The 22,150-nt window shown below is 41.5% G+C and overlaps 1 protein-coding gene across 3 annotated transcripts in view; it reads left to right on the top strand.

Moving 5' to 3' along the window:
• Positions 1–21,774, top strand: part of CMIP (c-Maf inducing protein) — a 183,406-nt gene extending 161,632 nt beyond the window's left edge. For 2 of the 3 annotated variants that reach the window (XM_050923007.1, XM_050923009.1), the window contains 11 exons: positions 4,576–4,641; positions 5,694–5,720; positions 6,146–6,194; positions 7,699–7,824; positions 10,963–11,079; positions 12,560–12,700; positions 13,732–13,779; positions 14,557–14,703; positions 16,307–16,412; positions 16,815–16,885; positions 19,849–21,774. In XM_050923007.1, coding sequence (XP_050778964.1) covers positions 4,576–4,641; positions 5,694–5,720; positions 6,146–6,194; positions 7,699–7,824; positions 10,963–11,079; positions 12,560–12,700; positions 13,732–13,779; positions 14,557–14,703; positions 16,307–16,412; positions 16,815–16,885; positions 19,849–19,902 — 952 coding nt within the window. In that variant the 3' untranslated portion in view covers positions 19,903–21,774. The remainder of the gene's footprint in view (positions 1–4,575; positions 4,642–5,693; positions 5,721–6,145; positions 6,195–7,698; positions 7,825–10,962; positions 11,080–12,559; positions 12,701–13,731; positions 13,780–14,556; positions 14,704–16,306; positions 16,413–16,814; positions 16,886–19,848) is intronic. The other variant, XM_050923008.1, reaches the window with a different exon arrangement.
• The last annotated feature ends 376 nt before the right edge of the window (positions 21,775–22,150 follow it).

The following is a 22,150-nucleotide window of genomic DNA, read 5'->3' as shown; positions in this document are numbered from 1 at the left end:
ACTTTTCATTATGCCTTCTGTGTCTTTGTGCACTAACCCTCCCCTGCTGTAGCCTCTTTGTCTGACTCATTGCAGTGGTTGTTAACATTCAACCAGAGATACTCCAACTCCCTTCCTTTTTCCTGTTTTAAACACCCCTGACTTGCCCGGCCGGGCTTCAGAGCTTTACAGGGACCAAAAGAAAAAAATCAGCCTTGTGAGTGCAGTAACCTGAGGTTATCTGTAGAGAGTGAGAATGTGTTTGAAGAGGGAGTTGGTGTGAGGAGAATGAGACACTCCTGGAGGCTGCTAATAAATTTTAGTTTTATTCTTGTTATTTTTCTGCAGTTGTTATTTCATGATTCCGTAGTCATGATTTGGCTGATACAACCAATTCGCAAGAGTGACTAGAAAGGGAGATTAGATACATGACAAGAGGTTACCTGTATTTCATGTTCAGATTACACTTCTGTGTCCAAAATCTAAATAGTTCACTTAAGGTAGTTTGCTTTTTTCCTAGTGTTTAAAATGGAATCCGGTTTATTACTAATGTTCCTCATAGACCTTCCTCCACTAATGACACGTGCTGCTTGAAGTAGATAATATCCCAGCTTTAACAGAGAGAGTCACAGATTTCTGCATGACTCTGTCTGCAATGTCTCACTCTCTCTCTTCCCCTTTAATAAGCTGCTTTTTTTCCTCCTCTCAATTTCCTTTGAAGATCAGCCAAAAAAATTGATTAGTGCATATTATTAATAATCACAACTCTCCAGATTGCACAAGAAAAGTTTTACACTGTGAAAATCCTAACCTGAGATGTCACAGCGACTTCACGTATTAAACCTCAAAGTAGGTTTACGCTTTTAAGCTTATGTTGGGAAAGATCTTTAGGTGCTTAACTCAAATGTGTATTGAAGAAGCCTTGAATTTCTTAGCCCAGTCTTTTGGCAATCGTCTGTCTCCTGGTTTAAAGGATTACTTTTCTAATTGGTTGCACTGCATCTAAACATCAACAGTATATGTATAGTAGAACCTCTGCTGCTGCCTGATTGCATATTTCTGGTTCCCAGTGAGGTGTGCGGTTGACCGGTCATTTCGTTACTCTGAGGTTCTACCGTATTTAATCTCAAGTTATTTGGGAGCAAGTCATAGGTCCAGTGACAATTTTCAAAACGTAGCTGCAGATTGAGTATGAATTGCAAACGGTGAATAAACAGTGCCCAGTAGGTATTTGGCTTTGTCAGTCTTGTACAGAGGTCTAGTGTTTAGAGCACAGGACTCCCAAGATTAATTCCTGCCTCTGCTACTGCCTGGATGTATTTTGCTTAACCTTTTTGTGCCTAAGTTTACTCATCTGTAGAATAAGGATAATATCTCGCAGGCCTGTTGTGAGGTTTAATTAATATTTGTTTGTTAAAGGGCCTGGAGATACTCTAATGAAAGGGTCTGTGTTGGTGCAGAGTGTTTTTTCTTGCATTATCACCAGTCATGCTTCCAAGCAGGCCCATCCCCAGCTGCTATTACAATGGAAGGTATTTACTCCTACATGGAGATGATGGAAAACCAAACCTGCTCCTCTAAATAATTCCTTCTTTGGGACCTGCTCCTCTGAAGCACATAATGGAGCTGCCTCAGTGCCATTCTTGCCTAGTGTCAGTAAAACTGGCAGTGCTGAGAGCTGTGCTCACAGTCCACAAAAGTGCTGTGTGTTTTAAGGAAGAAACTGTGAATGAAAGCCCAAAGAGCACTGTAGCTGCAGTGGGCTTGATTCTGGTCTCACGCTGGTTGTATACCAGTGTAACTTCCCTGACTTCAGTGGTTGCTCCTGATTTACACCAGCGTGACAGAGGGCAAGATCAGGCCTGTGCCTTTTAGAATCACTGGCAGAGACCTGAGGCTTTCTGTTGCAGAGCACCATACCTGGACATGAGATTTGCTTTGTGCCTCAAGTACTGAAGATAACAAGGGGGCAATAAACAAGTTGGATTTATTAGAGGACATAGCCAAGATTCTCAACTGTTGTTTGTTTGAAGTCCTGGAGAAAACTGAGTCATGCTGCCACCTTACACCAATTTCTTTTACTGTTTCTTGACAAGGGCGTTTGGGGAGGAGAGGGGGAGAAATCTCTAAATCATGTCCCTAAACTCTATGTTGGCTGCAATATTTGAGACCCTTTGCCTGCTAGGAGGAGCGCCTCAGAATGTAAATATGTTACCTGATTATATGATCATGAAAAAGCAGGCTGTTCTCTGGAGTACCGGAACCAAAAATGCCTTTCATTATCATGTTTCCTCACTGAGTTACACATGTCATATGATGGAAATGTGCCTGAAGTGGGAATCAAACCCAGGTCTTCTACATGGTAGGGTGAAAGAGAGACCACTAGGATATGGGACTATCCTAGCTCACAGGGCTCTTGGATCACTCATGTATGTTTTCTATGCCTTCAGATTCCCAAAGGGTTGTGGTGTTTGTTGCTCTAAAGAACTGGATGCCATAGCAGAAAAGAGTGCCATGTTTTCCAGTGAGCTGGAGTCATAATACACTTGGCTATATTTACCTCCCATGTTAATTTGATCATTTTGATTGTCTCACGTTGGAATTTCATCAGCTCCTTCCATTGTTGTTAATAATCCTATATTCATGCATGCAGATTTTCTTTGCATCTTTGATGTTTAGTGGACTGGATTTTACTGCATGTTAAACTGCGTATCTGAAAGATTGTGGGAAATCTGTTTTATATGTGATGGGTTGACTTGGCTCCACTAGGGAAGGCTGCTAGGCCCTGTGGACACAGCTCTTGTCTATATTTTCTTCTCTCTGGGACAGAACTTCTTGTTTTTAATAACTGCTGGGTGGGTTCCTGTGTTTATTGCCTGTTAACGGAGTGTGATCTTAGTGCTCTCAGTACACGATGAACATCCGAGAACATTACGCTTTGTTCATCTCTAAAGAGACATCATAATCTTGTGCCAAGTTTGAAGTGAAGCTGGAGTCCCTACTCTCCTAGCTTTTAAAACCAGTCTAAAAGGCAACAGTGCTGGGAAGAGCTAAAATCTCTCCTACGCTGTCTTTTTTAGATCTTCCATAGTGTTTGTCTCATATTAAGAGCTTAGCTTGCGGTCAGCCTATGTTTCGGCCAGGAGCTCCTGGACTTCTCACTAATAATAAGTGAGAGTGTTAGTATTTAGGACAGAGAACTGGGCATAGGACTCTTGGGTTCTAGTCCCAGTTCTGCCACAGACTTGTCAAATCATTTACATTCTCTTTGCTTCATTTGACTCATCTGTAAATGGTTATACAATGGTTGTAGTAATACTCTTTGCACAGCATGCTGTGTGGCCTAATTAACTAATTGTTGTTTGAGATCCTTTGATGAAAGAGTGTGAAGTATTATTCATCCAAAACATACCTTCCGTGCTTCTCCCTATTGACCCATCCATTCGAGCAGTTCCCACCTGGTGGGCAGATTGAGGGAATTGATTTTCCAGCGAAGGACACTTGCGCTTGAAGCCGATCATTCCCTCTAGCCTTGTTCACGTGAATATCCTCCTTTTGGAAGGCACCTCAGATAAGGTCAACTATGTCTACAGACATTGAAGATGAAAATAAAATGAATCAAGTAGCAGGATACATCCTACTAATGTTTTACAGAGGAGAGATATTTCCACTTATGAATTCTTTCTCTTTTGTTGTGTGAGATCAACTTAAATAGATCTCTTGTCCTCTACCCTCTTTTGCTAAGCCTTCCCTCTCTCCAGACACACATACAACACTGCTGAAGTATTTTCAAAACAAAATGTATCTGTGCAAAAACTAATGTCTTTGCAAAATGACAATGCTGTCTTTTTCCCTTTCATGATCTAAATCATCCCTTGGTCTTTGTCTGATTTGAATGGCATCTTTCCCGTGTGCCGAGTGTTTTAATTTCTTTTTCTTTGGGCGTACTTTCCTCTCTGGAGCAGAGGGTTTACCCTGTTATTCCATTGATTGCATGCCATTTTGTCGTATAATGGAGCGGCTGCCTCAAGGAGACGGAAGGAAAAATGATCTAATGAGTTGTGAGCGCGCACCAAGTGAAGTTCACAGAAATCTCAAATTAACTCTATGTAATTCCTTTATGAACCAAGCCATAAAATCGCGCTTGGTACTTGCAGGGCAAATGTGAAGGCAGCTTTGTAATCTGGCTCCTCCCACACCTTCCACCATTTAAAAAAAAAAAAGAAATCTGATAAAAGTTCACAGTGGAGATGTAAATAATAACAGCTTGGTGACTGCAGTTCAAAGTTAGATGAAAATATTACCTAGCAATTAAATGCTAGAAGGTCTCGTAAACAACTGACGTCTTTACGGTGACATGGAGGAGGACTCTGGAGGTCAAGTCTCAGCATTTCATTGTAAATATGTGATTTATTATGCCATGCTGGAGAACATGCTGAAAATGAAAAGGGAAAATGTCACCCTAGATCATTAGAGTGCTTCAGTAAATCAGAGAAGTTGCTGCTGCTTACAGTAAATGACTTGTGACTCATTGAACCAACTGCTGACAGTCTGTATTAAAACATCTTGGTGCTAATAACCATGTTCCTCTCCTAGGTCGGACTATGATGACTGGAGACCAGCTCTGGCCAGCTTGCTTCAACCTATCCCATTTCCCAAGGAGTAAGTTCACAGCACCAGATTGTTTGTTGAGATCCCTGTTGGTGTGGTTGTTTTATGGTACAATCTCTACAGTCTGTTAAACCTTGTTGCACTGGAGAACTTGTGCCATGTGGCCACAGAAAAAGAGAAGCATGAATTTTTCCTGGCCCTGTGTCCCTCTCCCCTTTTTTCCAAGACAGTCATGGAGAGGAATGAGCAATTTGATACACTGGGGAGGGGAGTTGTAATGGAGGAGGAGGAAGCACATGACTTACTATCCAAGGACGTTTCATCCATGTGATCAGGTCTTTAATTGTCTGTATTGTGGTGTTTTGATAGAAAGAAGAATCTGCCCTGCCACCTAAGGAGCAGCCAAGTTCCCTCGGAAACCTATTAATGAGCACTAGTGTTTATAAAATGTAACTCTCCAAGGGTGAACATTACAGCCTATAATTGTACAATTTGCTAGCTTATCATGTCCCCCAGTGACCCAATGCCTTGAAGTAGCAAGGTCCAACTCCTCTGCATCATGCTACCTGGGCTATAGGATGGCTTGGGAAATATGAAACAGTGGCATCATTTCCCTAAGTCAGTCTTCTTGGGGTTCCCCGAGGGGGAGTATAACTCAGTACCATGATACAGTGCACTTTACAAAGTGACCAACAATTGCTTTAATGATGTACGACACTAATTAGTTGTGACCAAGTCTTGCAGTGCAATTGAAGAACGCACCTGGGTCTTTAAGGGAGACAAAATTCTATTTACAAATCTAGGTTCAGTGGCCAAATCATGAAGCCCTTTAGTCTTTCTGCTGACATGAACCTCCATTTAAGTTTAATGGGAATTTTGTCTAAATAAAGACTGGGTAAAAACGACTGGATTTTGTCCTTGTGCTATTAGTTTTTCGTAACTGTTAAATGAAGGGAGTTTTCTATCTCAGTCTATGTCTGCAATATTGTCCCTTTTATGTCATGTGGGCTGCAGTTGCTTTGCATGTTTAGGGAATGTGTTGGTAAGAATTGCAAAAATAAATAAATAAATCAAATTCTCAGATCTTTCTGTTTTAATTGCAGGGCTCTTGCACATGAGAAATTTACAAAGTAAGTGTTTTTCTTTAAAATGCCTTTCTGTGATACCATGAACAAGTCAGCACTAGCAAGGGTGGGTCGATAGGCGTCCTGTCTCCAATATTTTTGTCTGTGATGATCTGAGCGTATGTTCTGTTAGTAATAAAGTTATGTGGTATATTTTGTAATTTACTGCAGCAGCAAAAGTCCATGGACTAAAGACATTTGATACTGATAGAATTTACAAAACAGTTTGTCACTGTGCATCATCGAAAGCTTTCCAAGCCTCGTTTAAATAGGCACTATCACTTTTAGACCACCTACGTCTTGTGAACGCTGTTCCATTTATTTCTTTCTAAACTGCAAATATATAAATTTAAAGTGTAAGCCACAAGAAATGTGACGCCTGTGTGAATTCTACAACCAATCAACTGTTGGCTTTCATCCTTTTTTTTTAGGGAGCTGAAATATGTGATTCAGAGATTTGCGGAAGACCCAAGACAAGAAGTGAGTCTCTTTTTCCAGTTTAAGCAGAGTAGTAATCAAAGGGATTGTGAGTGCACTTGTCAAACGTTCCTGCATGAAGCAGTACAAGTGCCAGAGCACTGTGTAGTTCTCAGTCTGCTGCCCTTGATTCACCTAGAGAGCCGAAATGCATTCAGGATATAGGCTGCAGTATTATGAATGGCTTCTTGCCTTGTATATAAACATGTCCTCCATCCTCTGTGGCAGAAATTAGTTGATGATGTCATTGCTTTGCAGTAAAGTGCAACCAGCAAGAATTATTCTCCTATTTGCTGCATGCTCCCTCAGGCTCTTCCTCATCTGTTGAAAACAGGGGAGCAGCAAGCTCTGGATCCTGTGATTTACAAAACAAGAAGTTTTTGTTTAGCTGCATTTCAGTTTCGTTGGGTGTCAGTGACTTTGTTCTCATGAGCAAAGGAGGGTATTCCTGGAATCAGTGCATAGCTCTTGCGTCATGAAGGCTGACTGCTTCACAGCCACATATGTAACTTGTTTAACATAGTCAGCTGCAGCTGATTCAGACAGGGCCTCTCCTCACCATTAATCTTCTATATCAGCATGCAGTGAAAAAGAGCTACCACAGAACTACAGGCCAGGAGCAAGCTGAACCTGAATTGTTGTCCGTGCCGAGAATTTTTGGCAGTCGGGGTTTTTTTTAGACTCTCTAAGTCAAACTCGCCACTCTGGGGTAACTCCATTGACTTCTATAGGATTACACCACTGATGAATTTGGCCCAAGATTATTATGTACCCAAATGCAAGCTAATTAGCTTCACCTCCCCCTCACCTAAAACCTGAAATAAAGCTATGCCCATTCAAATGAGAAAGTCACAAGTGGGACTGCTTGCTGTAATGCATCAGAGTCCAAGAAGCGGGAGGACTCCTCTGAAAGACCATGGAGCTAGATATAATAGAAGCTACAATGGCAGTGGCATGTGCGGAGCCTCATTTGGACTAATGAGTGTCAGTTGTTTGGGCCAGTTCTTCTGCTCAGTTTCTGCCTTTTCTGTCTCTGCTGCTATCTCTTTCCTGGCTTTCACCCCTTGCACCTGGTGAGGTTTCATAGCAGCAGGAAGAACAAAATTTCATAAGTCAAATGAGCAAGCCACAATCTGCCACGGTTGGTATTTGGCTCACACCAGAAATGAAGACACACGTGGTGAAGGGAGCTCAGGCGTTTAAGCCTTTTATTTTCTAGTGGAGCTGCTCTAGATTAATGCTGTTTTGAGCTCTGTGTGAAGGAAATGAAAAGAGCTGTTCAGCCAGCATTGATAGAGTTCCACTCCTTGTTAAAGTGTTGATTCTGTTGAGTGATGCAAAAATCATGAATTGCCTGCAGCTCTGTAAATAATAATATTAACACCAAAAGAGACATCCCCCTTGCTTTGTGGAGTGGCTGCTCTGGGGATGCTAGGTGACATGCTGGACGTGCTGAGAATATTGGGATTAACCCTAACCTTCCAAGTGTCTTTGCTTTATCTGGCAGGTCCACTCCTGTTTGCTGAGTGTGCGGGCTGGCAAAGATGGCTGGTTCCAGCTATACAGTCCTGGGGGAGTGGCCTGTGATGACGATGGAGAACTATTTGCCAGTATGGTACGTGTCTGCAATAACGTGAGTTTAGTAATTTCTTAGTAGTCTTTAGCCAATATGTAGCTGGTGATAAGTAGCTTTGTTTACTTTGTCCCTGTCTTGCGAAATTATTACACTGTGAATCATCACTGTTTAACCAGTATATCCAAACCTTCATATGACCAGTTGTAATCCATTGTTCTCCCTTACAATGGCAATTTGGCTTGTATGTTAAGAAGAAAGCCATACATGTAGTGTTTATAGATCATTAATTAAGCTCCCTCAACACAGCCTTAAAACAAACAGAAGCGGGTGTTTTTTAAAAGGAAGTTAGGAGCTCCATTTTTAGAAGTAGATGCTGTCTCACACAGTGCAAGAGTGGCATCCACACGTTTGCACATGCCGACTGAGCATTTGTATGGCAGAGACGGGCACTAGCACAATAACAGACAGACGGACGGATGTGCTTGCACATGCAAATAACTGAATTTGCATTCTCATTTTTGAAAATTTGACCCATTTATTTTATTGGTATCACCCCCACCCCCAAAACTCCCATTGGGTGGTGATCACCATTAATGATCTGATTGTCAGTAAAATACAGTCACCTGAAGGGATTTTGTTCATAATATCCACCCCTTCGGTCTGAGGATTGTAGGTTACTGTGGATTTTCAACAAAACCGAAACATTGGAACCAATGGAGCACACACATTTTAACATTTCTGTCTAGTGTCTCCTCTCCGTCTATATGTTTTCATATTCTGTTTTCTTCTTGGGGATGTAACTGGAGAACATCAGCATTGCTCTGCCAGTTATTGTTACTGTTAGAAATCATGGTAATGGACACAGGAGATCTGAGTTCATTTCCTGGCTCTGCCACAGACTTCCCATGTGAGCCTTTTACGTCCCTCTGTGCCTAATGTGTAAGGTAAAGTGGGAAGATAGTCCTTCCCCGTTTCCTGTTGTGAGGAGACCTGTGTTAATGTTTGTGAGACACTCGGATCCGACCGTGATCTGTCACTAACTGAGGAGCTTAAGTCCCATAGGCATTTTTGAAAAGGATCCTCTTGGGTGATGTAAGTACCTACATGCCCATCTGTACAGTCACTGAAACTCAAGCTGATCAGCAAATTGTGAACCAGATCCTAGTCACAGTGTAGCTTCTTCTCTTCTGCGTTCCGTCCTTGCCGGTCCTAATCCTAGTCTTTGTTAAAACTGAATCATTGCTCTTGAGGGAGCTTTGTGACTGCATGGCATTGACAAGCCCAAGGTAGCATGAGAAAGCATGATGCTCCTCGCCCATAGCGCTATGGCATAGCCTGGGCTCTTTACAAGGATATTGATAAATATTTATAAAGAGCTATGGATGACTAACTGTAAAGCTTGAAAAAAAATCCTGTTCTGACTTGAACCTTAGCATTTTAGTATTTTTTTTTCCTGATCTTAAAAAAAATATTAATAGGGACACTTGCCTGAAAATTAGACCCTTTTGGCTATGAGAGCACCTCGCTTACAGACAGCAGCAGCAAATCAACGCTTAGGAAACAATGATCCTTTGTTAATGGAGAGTCCTCGCTGACAATAAAATGAGACATGAAAAAAGATACAGTAGTATATGATCTACTCTGTGTGCAGAATGGCTTCTGCTGTAGAATAATTGTCAGTGTTTTCCATGAGGTTTCAGCTGTTCTCTAGCAGAGTCCAGTATCGCGGTAGCACTGAGGAACTTCATGAGGCCCGGGGCAAAGCTTATAATATGGATCTCCTCTAAGGCCATGAGCTTCTGTGGCCATACCCTATATGGAGTCTGTATAGAAATCATACCTCAAACCCCATTTGTCCTCCATCTGTTGCATAGTATTCTTTGCATGCACAAACACATCCAAATTTTCCTTCTGTCTTATGCAATGTATGTGGCCACTGTCGAAATGGTCTATCTGCTGCGGAATAGCCATGCTGTTAGTTCCAGAGAGATGCAACTCTCACTGCATGCTGTGCCCAGTGTCAGCTTGGCCCAGGAGAAGCTGTAAAAGGTCTCACACTGTTCTGCGAGGAAGCTAATGCATGATTTCTGAATAGCATTCTATGTGCAGTGCCATGGTGAGCGAGAAGTCCGGGACTCCCCCACTCTCCATTCCAGACGTCTTGGAATTAGAATAAGGTCTTTCTCATTCTCTTCTGTGAGAGGAGTCCAGGTTCTTGACTGAATTTTGCAAGTGACTTTGCATTCCTGGCATAAAACTATCTCTGCGTATGTTGTGATGTCACTGCTCCAGGATTGGCCGTAGAATATGGAGTCTGTGAGCTGGTGGAATGACTCAGCAGAGAAGAAGGAAGAGGGGCTCAGTGAAGTCTTATGTTCAAGGGGGAAAAATGTGTGAAAGAGAAAGCAAAACCAATGTCTCATGAATGGGAAAGGAAGTGGAAGTTTCCCAGCTTCTGACTCAGCTGACTCCTGTGACCTCTGTGTGGGAACCCTGCCTTCCCAAGGCATTCTCCTCACACATGCACACCCCAGCTTTCCAAGCAGCCACTCTGATAGGCTCACCTCTTGTTCCAGGGAACAGGTGGTGGTGCCCCTTGTCAGAAAGACTTACTCGCCTCGCTCAGAGGCTCTCATCCAACTAGGTCAGCAGCACGAACCAAAAGCCATCAGCAGTGATCCAGTGGCCCTTATGAAATGGGTTGATTGCCAATACCACCCCAGTACTTCACCCGGCTTCCTTATTGGCCATCCCAGAAGAGAAACTGAGCTACAAATGAGCATGAAAGCTGCATTTGGGCTACTCTCCTGTCCCTCCAGATCAGGGCTCTGTGGGGAAGACTCCACTGCCACTGCCCACCTGTCCTTGGGTAATTGGAGGACTTTTCCTGTACTATCAGTTCAGCTCCTTCATTAATCCTATATTCACTAAGGGCCAGAATGTGCTTCCACGACTCATGCTGGGTAGCACCTTTCTCAGTGAATTAGTCCCATTGAAATCAACGAGCAATCAAGGGATCATTCAGGAATGCAAAGATGGCCGCCTTTGCAATGAAGCTATTGAAATATCGCAAGCTCTTTGTCACAGTGCTGACTGCTACCATTTCCCTTGCGGTAGATGGGATGTGGCTCTTTGACTGTTTTAGGGACATCCACGTTACTTCTCTAATCTCTGCCTCTCTTCTCTTCTAAACAGGTTCATATTTTAATGGGGTCTTGTTATAAGACCAAAAAATTCCTGCTTTCGCTGGCTGAAAACAAACTTGGACCCTGCATGCTCCTGGCTCTGAGGGGCAATCAGACCATGGTGGAGGTAATTCCTAGAGTAACCACTCAGATATATTTTGTGGGCAATAAATCGTATCAGAATCCTTAACTGCCTCTTCCAAAACAAGCCCTACTGAGATTATAGAAGCATTAGGCCAACTTTAAAACTATTGTGTAGTAAAATCAAACAAATAGTGAGGGATGTTCTGTTCTTTTGATTATGTGGCTGCTGTGAAGTATTGTTTTGCCACAATTATGAGCATGAGATACATGAAAAGTGGCTGTAGATACATTCGGAAGGATGTTCACTGTAGTCAGTCAGAGGTTCCATGATGTTGTGTGCTTTTGAATCAAGAAATGAGGCTGATGTCTAGTTCAGCAGTGTATGGAAGGGGGAGTGCAGGACGTAGTGCAGGACAGGACGGAAGCTTTTAAAGACATTCAGATGCCCTGCATAACTTTTATACGTCAAACGCCATCTGTAGGCTCCATCAAATGTTAAGAAACCTGTATTTCTCATAGCTAAGCATATATTTTATGGGGTCACACTTTCAGAAAGAGTATTTTAAACTGCACCTGCAAAATTAGGATCCAGGTAAAAAGTGCATTGGAAATTGTCATTTGTTTGCACCAACGTGCACTTTTAGTACATGGAGTGGCATATTGGTCTTACACTAATAGGTGTGCCATGTCATTTTTGTGGGTGCCTTTTATAGGAGGCTCCTTTGGAAATGTAGCTTCATGTTTTGGTTCAAAGGGAAATATGGGATGATTAAATAGGGAGAAGGAGTTTTAGTTCTTCACTAGCTTATTTCATTTATTTCAGGTAATTTTAATAGTATCTATATTAAGAAGTGGCCGTGTTGCTTAGTGGATAGAGCGCTGACTGGGACTCAGCAGACCTGCTCTGCCAGTGCCCTACTAGGTGCCCTTGGGCAAGTCTCTTCACTGATCTATGCCTCAGTTTCCCCATTTCTAATATGGGACATAATGATACTGACCTATTCGTAAAAGCACTTTGAGAGCGATTGGTGAAAAATGCTCTAGAAGAGCCTTTAGGTATTGTTATCATTTATTATTAATCCCTTCAATAATGGGGGATTTGCTGACTGAAGTTGAATACTGTGTTGCCTGAGTTCTTCTGATGCTTGAATTTTACATTTTAAAATAGATTTTGGTAAAAAGAGGAAATCCAGTCAAAAATGATCAGGAGAGAGAAGCTACGTTTTTTAATTGCCATGTGATATTGAATGACTGAAGAGGACAGACGTAGAGGGCAGGGTGGATAGGTCAAGTGTTCAGAGACCAAAAGCCATTCTTTACCATCAGTAAATTAGGATTTGTAGATTTTAAGGCCAGAAGGGGTCATTAAGATCACCTAGGCTGACCTCCTGCATAATAATGCAGACTGTAGAATTTCACCCTGTAGTTTGTGTCTATCCCAGGATACTCACCACAATCAAGATATTCATCGGAAATGAACAGCAAAGCTCCCAGTGAGTGATCTTTTTTTCTTCTCCTGCTAGATTCTGTGTTTGATGCTGGAATACAACATCATCGACAACAATGACACGCAGCTCCAGATCATCTCGACCCTGGAGAGCACGGACGTGGGAAAGAGAATGTATGAACAGCTGTGCGACAGGCAGAGGGAATTAAAAGAACTGGTATGTCGCCCTGCATATGATATTGCCACAGTACATAGCAGCCTGGACTCTCCAGAAATGGAGGTACAAAGGAAAGACAACCAGGGTGTGAAGTTCCCTGGAGCAGCAGAGTGGGAACTGTAATCAGAGGATTTCACTGTACATGTATCCCTAGTGTGAGATTTCTCTGTGAGTTTGAGCACATATTATGCTCCTGTATGAGATTCAATAACCTGTCTCCAATCAGCGTAAAGAACAATGGTGACATCGGACTGTACGTCATATTGTCACATCCTGCTACCTTATTACACACAGGTGGCATTTGAGTTGCAGCACAGCCTGGCATTTTGAAGTGCTTAGAACTTCACATCATCATCTTTGGGATGCAGCTTTAGTACTTTGTTCAGTTCCCAAGTGATGGACCTGAGGCCTAAATCAAATGGTCTGATGAGTTCAAGCAGCATTAAAGCTTGTAAACAAGTTCCTCATGTTTGAGTTTCCGGGTTTTAAACAAAAGAGTTACAAATTCAAAATGAATTTTGTCCATTTTGCAGTGATTCCTCTTGATCCTTCCAAACATTCTCTCTCTTTTTACACACTCTGTTTGTCTGTGTGTCTCTTTCTCCACTCTGTCCAAAGAAAGAATGTGCACAGATTGACAATGATTTACTAAAATACAAGGAATGCTCTGACCAGCAGCAGAATCCTACCCTGTTCCTACATCTTATCCCCGCTTCACAGGGTTATTTCATCAATGAGGCTAACCTCATATTGCCAGGTTGAACCCAGGCAGAGCATTGCACCAAAAAGCATTAAGTGCTCGAACATGGAACTCGCTTCAGCAGCAACAAACCTATCTTTGTTCCATTGCTGCTGCATACTTTGAGAATAATTTCAGTCCACCTAGAAGAACAAGGCAAGCTGATGGGTGAACTGGCAAGAAGCTTAGGAACTGAGGCAGGGCATGTTCTGACTAAAAACTTGCTATACTGTGGTTGAGATCTGAAATGTGGACAATGGCCTGTATAACCTAAGTATGTTCTCTGTTACAGCAAAGGAAAGGTGGTCCCACACGGTTAACACTGCCATCCAAATCCACAGTAAGTTAGTCTTGTTAATAGAAAAAATAGGCTTTGTTCCTTTTTTAGACATACTGATGTACCGTTGTCACAGGGTGCACAGGGAGAGATTGGCCCCAGTAGTTTTGCCAGTCTAAAGGACAGCCGTTCCATTGGGGATTCCACAAGTAAAGGGAAACTTGCGCTTTTAGGTCTGTGCAGTAGTTTTTAGTGCCACTACAAGTGCAACTCAGATTGTCAGAGTCGTATCCATGCGTAGATTTGGAATTTACAGTAGAATCTGGTGTGTGGATTTGAGGGCAGGATTTTACAGAAAACTTAAGCAGACTTCAGAATGTCTGATTCTGGACTTTACATTTGAAAGTTTGAAACAGACAATCACCGTTACAGTTGACTACAATGACGTACACTTTGATTAATGCCAGTGAAGCAGTTAATTGAGCGGAGCAGAATTGGGGCCTAGAACTTGAAATGGAATAGACTTTGGATCTGGGTAAATAACATGTCTTGTGGGTAATCTGACAATGAATCCCGCAGCTTCCATAATAACACTTGCAAAGAAGATTTTGTTGTAATGTTAGACTCAGCTGGGTTCATTTTCCAAGGGTTTATGAGGCAGTGCTGCCACAAGTGTTCAGCTCTTTGCCAAACAAGTAACCATACAGAGTAGTTCTGGTTTATCGCTATGAACGTGTGGCACAATTGTGCAACACTTGCTGGCCAGCATATCAGTCAGGTTACCGCAGATGGTTGCAGACTGAGTATTCTCCTGTTTATCACACTGATGTTTGCTTTCAGGATGCGGACCTGGCCCGGTTATTAAGTTCAGGATCCTTTGGAAATTTGGAAAACCTCAGCCTGGCCTTCACCAATGTAACGAGTGCCTGTGCTGAGCACCTCATCAAACTGCCTTCGCTCAAGCAGCTGAACCTGTGGTCAACTCAGGTATGTGTTTTGCAGACAGAAGGACTGAGACAGAAGCAGTGCTGACTAATTCTGAAATTGCAGGTTATGTCATTGTGAGAAGAATGTGAGTTCTGATGCGTGAAGAGGCCTTGTTAGAATGCATTTGCCTTCCTGCTATTTTTATATGCTGGTTTATGGCTTAGTCAACCATGTTTTCCTTATTTTAGAAGGCGTATTGTCATCTCGGGGTAAGAACTGCAATGCAGAACTCTGCAAATATTTTCAGACATTGAAATGAATTTCTTTGGTCACATCACACCTCTTTAGTGATTGCTGCTTATCAACATTCAAGTGCTCCAGTCTTGACTTTGTGAAACAAAATTTTAGATCATAGATGTCAGTGTGTTTTGCTCGGAAATGCTACTGCTTTCATTCAGTTAGGAAAGAGAGACGATTCCATGTTATTTATCTGACCAATCTCAACACAGTCTGTAGATAATGTTCAAGCTACTTGTAGTGACTTATCCGTGAATTGTGATGAATCCAACATTTAAAAAACAAGAACAGAAGAGGGGGAAAAATCAAATGATGAATACATGTGAGGAAACTGCAATCAGCTGATGGTGATTTTGTTAACAGAAAGAGGCCAAATTGATTAAATTACCCTACATTTAACAAGAAAGGCATTTAAGATTTTATTTTTCTTTACATTCCATGCTGGTTTTTGGTCTCCAAGGTCCAATATTGAATAGATTTTGTCCCTCATGGTAGAGCTCACCAGAAATAGTGCATTGATTCCCAATCTGACTGTGAAAAATTTGTGAATCTTTCTCCTCAATATTTCACATGAGCATTTTTGCCATTTTGTTCTACTGAGTTTTGCAAACAACTGATGTCCCTTTTTTGGTGCAAAATTGGACAAAATGTCTCACCAGAATGTTCAGACTTTTGATATGTGAATTCTGGAGATGCCTCTTGCTCAAAATGAGTTCATTTTTGTTGGACAAAGAGTCTGATCTCTTGCACACACAAAAATGCACAAATTTTGGGGTGAAATAATCCTCTGTGTTTTTTTGTTTTTGTTTTTTAAGTTGAAATGTGAGATTCCAGGTTTGAAGCCATTTTGCCTTTGATTTTGAATATTTTGTGCAGCGACATAGAATTTGGAAATAGCAGAGATCAGAGTCAATATGACCATTGCCCTACCAATACTATATTGTTCCTGGCACCAAAGTAGCCAGCTAATGCTAATTGGTGTGATACAGTTGGGAACTGGGCTGAGACTGCCATATGCCTGTTTCACATAGACTGGAGGGGCACATTTTCAAAGGATTCAATCCAGCGAAGGAATGGCCTTGTAGATTGTAACTCAGGAGATCTGTTTTAAAATTGTAAAACTACTAGAAACATGTTTATGGCATTGAGCAGGTGTCTTAATTTCTCTGTTCCCCATCTGTGAAATGTGGATAATACTTCCTTCACCCTTCTCTCTTCTTCATCCGAGACTGTAATAAATCTTTGGAGGGTGGGAGGGTTGAAGTCTCCTATGCAGATCACACCCTGAATATGCCACATACCCAGCCAAGTTGCTTGCAGAACAGTATTCTACCTGTTTTTAATGGAGTTTGCTTGTGCCCTGCAGTTTGGAGATGCAGGTTTGCGGCTTCTCTCTGAACACCTCACCATGCTGCAAGTGCTCAACTTGTGTGAGACCCCCGTCACAGATGCTGGGCTGCTGGCACTGAGCTGTAAGTCACCCAAATACACTCGGGGAATTCGTGTGTGTCAAAGACAAGGATTTCTGTGCTGTGCGATGATTAGAGAGGGCAGTGGGTGTCCAGGTTTGGCTTTCCATTGGCACAAGTAGCAAAAACGGGGATCTGAATCTCCCCAGCCTGCAGGAATAGGTGCTGGATTTGGTGTCCCTCATGGGACCCTCCCCCCCCAATAGTAATTCACCTCTACCTTATGCTCAGGTCCACTGGTCTTGCCATTGCCCAGTTTTGAAGTTACATATTTTATTCTTAATAACTGGGCCTATATAAACACTCTTTGTATATGCATTGCCCTGTAGATAAACCGGAATTATTAAATGGTTAGAGATAAGCCAGCCCGTAAATATCTCTCTGTATGTTTTTTCTTTTTTTTAGCCATGAAAAGCCTGTGTAGCTTAAATATGAACAGCACCAAACTTTCAGCCGACACCTATGAAGATCTCAAGGTATTTAGTTTTTGAGATCCATTTGTAAAAGTCAACCAGTAGTCTGTGAATACTGACAGAATCAGCATGAAAATACTAAGATCTTGGATAGCCTAGGCCAGTATAATGTGTATCAAGGAAGCGGTGTCCTGAGTCTTACGCTGGTGTTGGGATTGGTGGCGGCATCTTTATATATTTTTGTCCTCTTCATTGGTGATTGGTGGGGCAGCCTTGGGGGAGACCTTGTATTTCACCTATTTGAAAAAAGAGATGTTCTGTAGTCATAGAGAAATGGACAATCTGGAAACTCCAGAAGAAGAGATGGGCATTGCCTAAATTCAGATGTCTGTGCGGAGCATCTAAACAGAGTGTAACAAGCCCAGGAAGTTTAAGTCAGGAAAAGCACATTGTGCAGTGTAAATTGTGGGGTTTTTGAGGAAAAGCGACTGCAGAAATAGCACTGGGAGGTTTTGTGTTTGTCTCGCAGTGACACCCACATCTAGTCTGCTGAATGTATAAGTAAAAAGCTGGGAATATGAAACTCAAGCTGAATTCTTTCTGGTTTATGTGCCATCAGAAATGAAATGTTCCTATCGCAGAATTTTTAATCAGGTCTATTAATGATGCACAAGCTAGAATAGATTCTAGTTCCCTCTTCCAGAGCTGCGTGTGCCCTCTGATGCTACCAGGATTAAAAGGAGTATCAATTTAATTAGGAGATCTGACTCAGAATGCATACAGAAAATTAGACTGTTTGGGCAAAATGGTGCCATTTTTACATAGATGTTTATAAAGGCAGAACTCCTCTTTAAACAGAGCCCACTCGTGCACTGCCTCACACACCAAGATTTGCCATGTTCAGAGTTTGTTGTCCGCATTCTTCCTGGAACTTCATAGACAGGGTGACGTAATGCTCTGGAGTGGAGCAGGGGTAGGGAAGCAGCCACGGGTGGATTCAGACAAGGGCTGTGTGAAGCGGAATGGTTCTGTTTCTCATGACTTCACACGGACTTTTTCTTCATTTCGGTTTTGAGTGAGTCATGTCTCTGGAGATTTGTAAACTCAGACACTCAAAATGGAACACCTCGTTCCATCGAGTTTTGTGTCAAAATCTTAGATTTTCCCAGGTTCACTCAAAAAGGTCACAAACCTGGGCTGAGCTTTGAATTCTAGACAAGTCCTGGAACCAGCTGAATTTAAAAACTGCTTTGAGGGTTCATTGCAAATATACCTCCTAGTTCTTGCTTTGGAGACAGAATTCATGTATAGACCTGGTCACAGGGCTATTATCATATGGATTTTTCAGGGCTAGCTTTTCCAAACTTTAATGTGCATGTGCATCATAATTGTGCATGTAAAAAATTACATGCCACCAAACACCTGATTTGTACATGCAGTTAACACATTTGCACTTGCATCAAGTACTTGCTTGAGCAAATTGTCATTTACTTGTCATGTACACACATGGTCACGGTCACTGACTATTGGGCCCTGAAAGAAACAACACTCTCCCGAAACATGGTCTGTTAAAATGAATGAGTTAAAAGAATTTCTGGTCCCACACCAGCCCCTGAGCTCTCCTGACAGTTTCTGTGGCTTAACAGTCACATGTTCCTGTTTTGGTTCTGCGCTGCCCAGACACTACATGGCAAGACCCACACACGCAAGTGATACTATGGGGCAAACAGCAAAACCTGCGTGAAGTGTTGCCAGTTGCACAAAATTAAGCAAGCTGAAATAACAGACACATATCATTTTTCCTTTTGATCCCTTTTACTTCCATTCATCTGAGGGGACACTTGTAAAAGTAGTAGGGGAAAAAAATCCAGACAGAGGGTGACTTTTCAAAGAGAGAGATCAGCTTTCCCTTAGGCACTTGGTTTTGTATCTGTTGGGAATTCTCATTTCCAAGTGAGTATATTTTTGATTAAAAACCTGTCCTCCCCACCCCATGCGTCTTTGGGAGGATTCAGTCCCCAAGCCCTTATAGCAATGATGACATTTCCTGTCCACCCCCCTCCACCAGCAACACACTTGCGTGCACACAGATGCCCACAAACGTACTAGGCAGGTTGAACCAGACAATAAATAAACACCCACAACTGAAGTCATTGCCTAACTGAAAAATGATTTGCTTGCAGTGTCTGTAATCTTCTGACTAGCTCTTATCAAAATATATGTGCACATAAACCTTAATGCAGAGGTAATAATCACTCCTAGAAACATCAACAACCCTGAAAGGCGCTAGTCTAATTGTTTGTTTGTAGAGAATTCTACAGTTGCAGTAAGAGACCATAGACACACAAAGAGCCTGAGTCTGAACTCACCTGCATCCATAGAAATTGGGAGTAGCCCCAGGGAAGTTGATGGAACTACACTTTAAGTGAAATCAGAATTAGACTAAAGGTCATTAACGATGTTTGGGATCTTTATAATAAATTGTAGGGGGGGGATAGGGGAGGGAAATTAGGATTCGACAGACCGAGGGAGAAGTGTGTGATGCTGCGTATTTTATTCTGCGACTACAGTAGTGTCAGCTGATTGCTTTTACAAATGTCATTTTAAGGTTTTACATACAGCAGGTTGTGTTCATCAGTTATAGCCAGAACTAAAGACCAGGGTCTGGTCCTTATCTTGCATCTGTATAATCCCTCTGGCTTCAGTAGAGTTGCTCCTAATTTATATTGGTGTAACTGAGACCAGAACCAGGTCTCATACGTCTTTAAAATGAGTTTCTCATTGTTTCTTGAATAAGGCCTCAATCCATCAAGCAGTTACACATGTGCTTAACTTTACAGGTAATAGGGCTCCTCGTGCATAAATTAAGCACATGCTTAAGTGTTCACAGGATCAGGGCCTTTCTGGGGTGACTATTTGGTTTCGCTCATTGCATCAACCCTCATATTGTTCTGACAATGCAAACTTGTGAGAACCTGCAATCTTATCAGTAATTCAGATTTTTTTTCCCTCCCCTTTCAAACCAGGCTAAATTGCCCAACCTGAAAGAAGTGGATGTGCGCTACACCGAAGCCTGGTGAACTCTCTCTTTCTCTCTTTAGCTTCTGACAAGAAGAAAAAGATTTTAAAAACAAAACCAGAAAATAAAACAACTTTTGGCTAATACCTGTAGAGCAGTGAGTTCTGGGACTTCACTTCTAGCAGTTGTGGTTGTGAGATAGAGGAGTCGCTGTGTGTGGGGGAGGGTGAACTGAGCATGCCCAGGCCCTGCCTAATTCTTTTGGCTTTGTAATTTCAAAATCAACATAATTTAAATTGGAAAAAAAAACGACTTTGTAGCAGCAAGAGGATTCTAAAGAGTGGGAAAAACTCCATCTTTTGTGGATTTTATTTGCCTTTGTGTTTTATGCTGTGTGGAGGAAAAAAACAGAATACATCAATTTCTCATGGTTTTAATTGGGTTCCCTCAGCTGGAGCTCATCCATTAGAAACTCCTCCTCCTTCACCGTGTTTGTTCCAGGAAGGCAACCTGCAAAACATCGAGAAGATTAAAAAAAAACAACCCACATGATTTGCACCTCTCCCTGTGTCCTTGCAATTGTTATGCAAAGTAATTTTTTGTACATAAGATTTACATAATGCACCTATTTAAGAAAATGGTTCACAAATAACAGGTCTGGGACCTGTCTTTTATTTATGAATTGTTAATCCTTTTACTTTTTTTCTTTTTTTTTTTTTTGCATATAGTACTGTATTAACTAGTTTGCTGTCTTGGTTTTTTTTAAAGCCCTCCTTGAGGAATTGCCTGTTAGTAATGCATACCGTACTATAATCTCACTCTGTGTCAGAACACTCGCCCCACTGCATTTCTGATTTAAAAATGCCTCTGACATCATGCAGTCAGAAGGGAAAATATATATATCTCAAAAGAGGGGGTGAAGGGAAAGGCGCAGGTATTAATAAAAAACATAAATTTCATTCCTGAAAGACTGAAATCTTTCTCTGAGCCTTTTCAAGTCATATCAGGGTTAGGGGTTTGGGTGGGGGCAGGGAAACGTGTCAGTCATTTTACCAATGAGATATTTACAAAACTTGGTAAATTTCACAAGTCACCTCTGTCATTTTCTGTTTACGTCCAATATTTCAAAGAAAAGTTTTCCTGGAATTTCGTGCATAAGCTTTTTATTTCCCTCTTTCCTTTCATCATGCACGCCTTGTTTTGCATGTTCCTCTTGGGAGAGTGAGAAATAACATTGTTGCTGATCTAATAGCTCTACCCTGTCTGTACATGTGACCACTACTTTCCAGATCTCTCTCCCTCCGTCCCCCGCCGCCCCCCCAATTGCTTAAAAAATGATAAACAAAAATTGTGGTTTCTTTTATAAATATGCTGTTGACTTTATTTCATAATGAGCCTTTGTTGTACAGAGCTGCTTGGTTTTTTTTTTTTAAATTTTTTTCTTTCAGTTTAGCACTGTTATTTTATTCTTGAGCACCTCAAGATTTAACATACAACCAATGTAATTTTTTTATATATAAATATATATAAATATATATATATATATATCTTCAATGGAAGCCAGGCTTTTGTTGCGGGGCTGGTTTGTTTGGGAGGCTTTTTATTTTATGGGTTTGTTTTTTTTACTTTGTTGCTAGATAGATTACCCTGCCCAAATATTCTTACCAAACAAAAAAGAGAGAGAGAGAGAACAATTGGTTTAAGTCTTAACTCACTTAGTATGCCAGGTATTTTTTTTTTCTCCCTCAAATCCCAAACCTGTATAAGAACACAGCACGGGAAGAAAAGAATAAAATAAATAAAAGAAAAAATATGCCAACATTTTTCCTTAGCACTGTTGCTTTTACCAATGGTTTACTACTGTTCTGTAGCTGTGTACAAAGAGATGTGAAATAATTTCAGGCAAAAATAAACTGTAAGTGAATATCTTTTAGCTGCATGCTTTGTGCTTTTTTTTTTTTTTTTACTAAAGCTCTCGCACGGGCTGGTGGCAGGGGAATATCTCTGATACTTCCAGGAGATGAAGAATGACTTTGTGTTGAGGCACTGGACTGGGTCTTAGCAGATCTGAGTTCAATGCCCTGGTCTGCCACAGATTTCTTTGCCTCAGCTCCCGCTCTGGTAAAATAACACTGTCTTTGTCTATATATAAATTGTAAGCTTTTTGAGGTGGGGCAGTTTCTTATTCTGTGTATGTACAGCGCCTAAGACGATGGAGACTCACTCTCACTTTGGGCTTCATCACTTCTGCAGTACAAACAATAACAATAATAAAGGTGATTGGCATCAATAGAAGAGCCTAAGTAGAT

The sequence above is a fragment of the Gopherus flavomarginatus genome, chromosome 14 (assembly GCF_025201925.1).
Source record: "Gopherus flavomarginatus isolate rGopFla2 chromosome 14, rGopFla2.mat.asm, whole genome shotgun sequence".
NCBI classification, from domain to species: domain Eukaryota; kingdom Metazoa; phylum Chordata; order Testudines; family Testudinidae; genus Gopherus; species Gopherus flavomarginatus.
The sequence above is the reverse complement of the archived record's forward strand: the minus strand, read 5'-3'. Positions and strand labels throughout refer to the sequence as shown.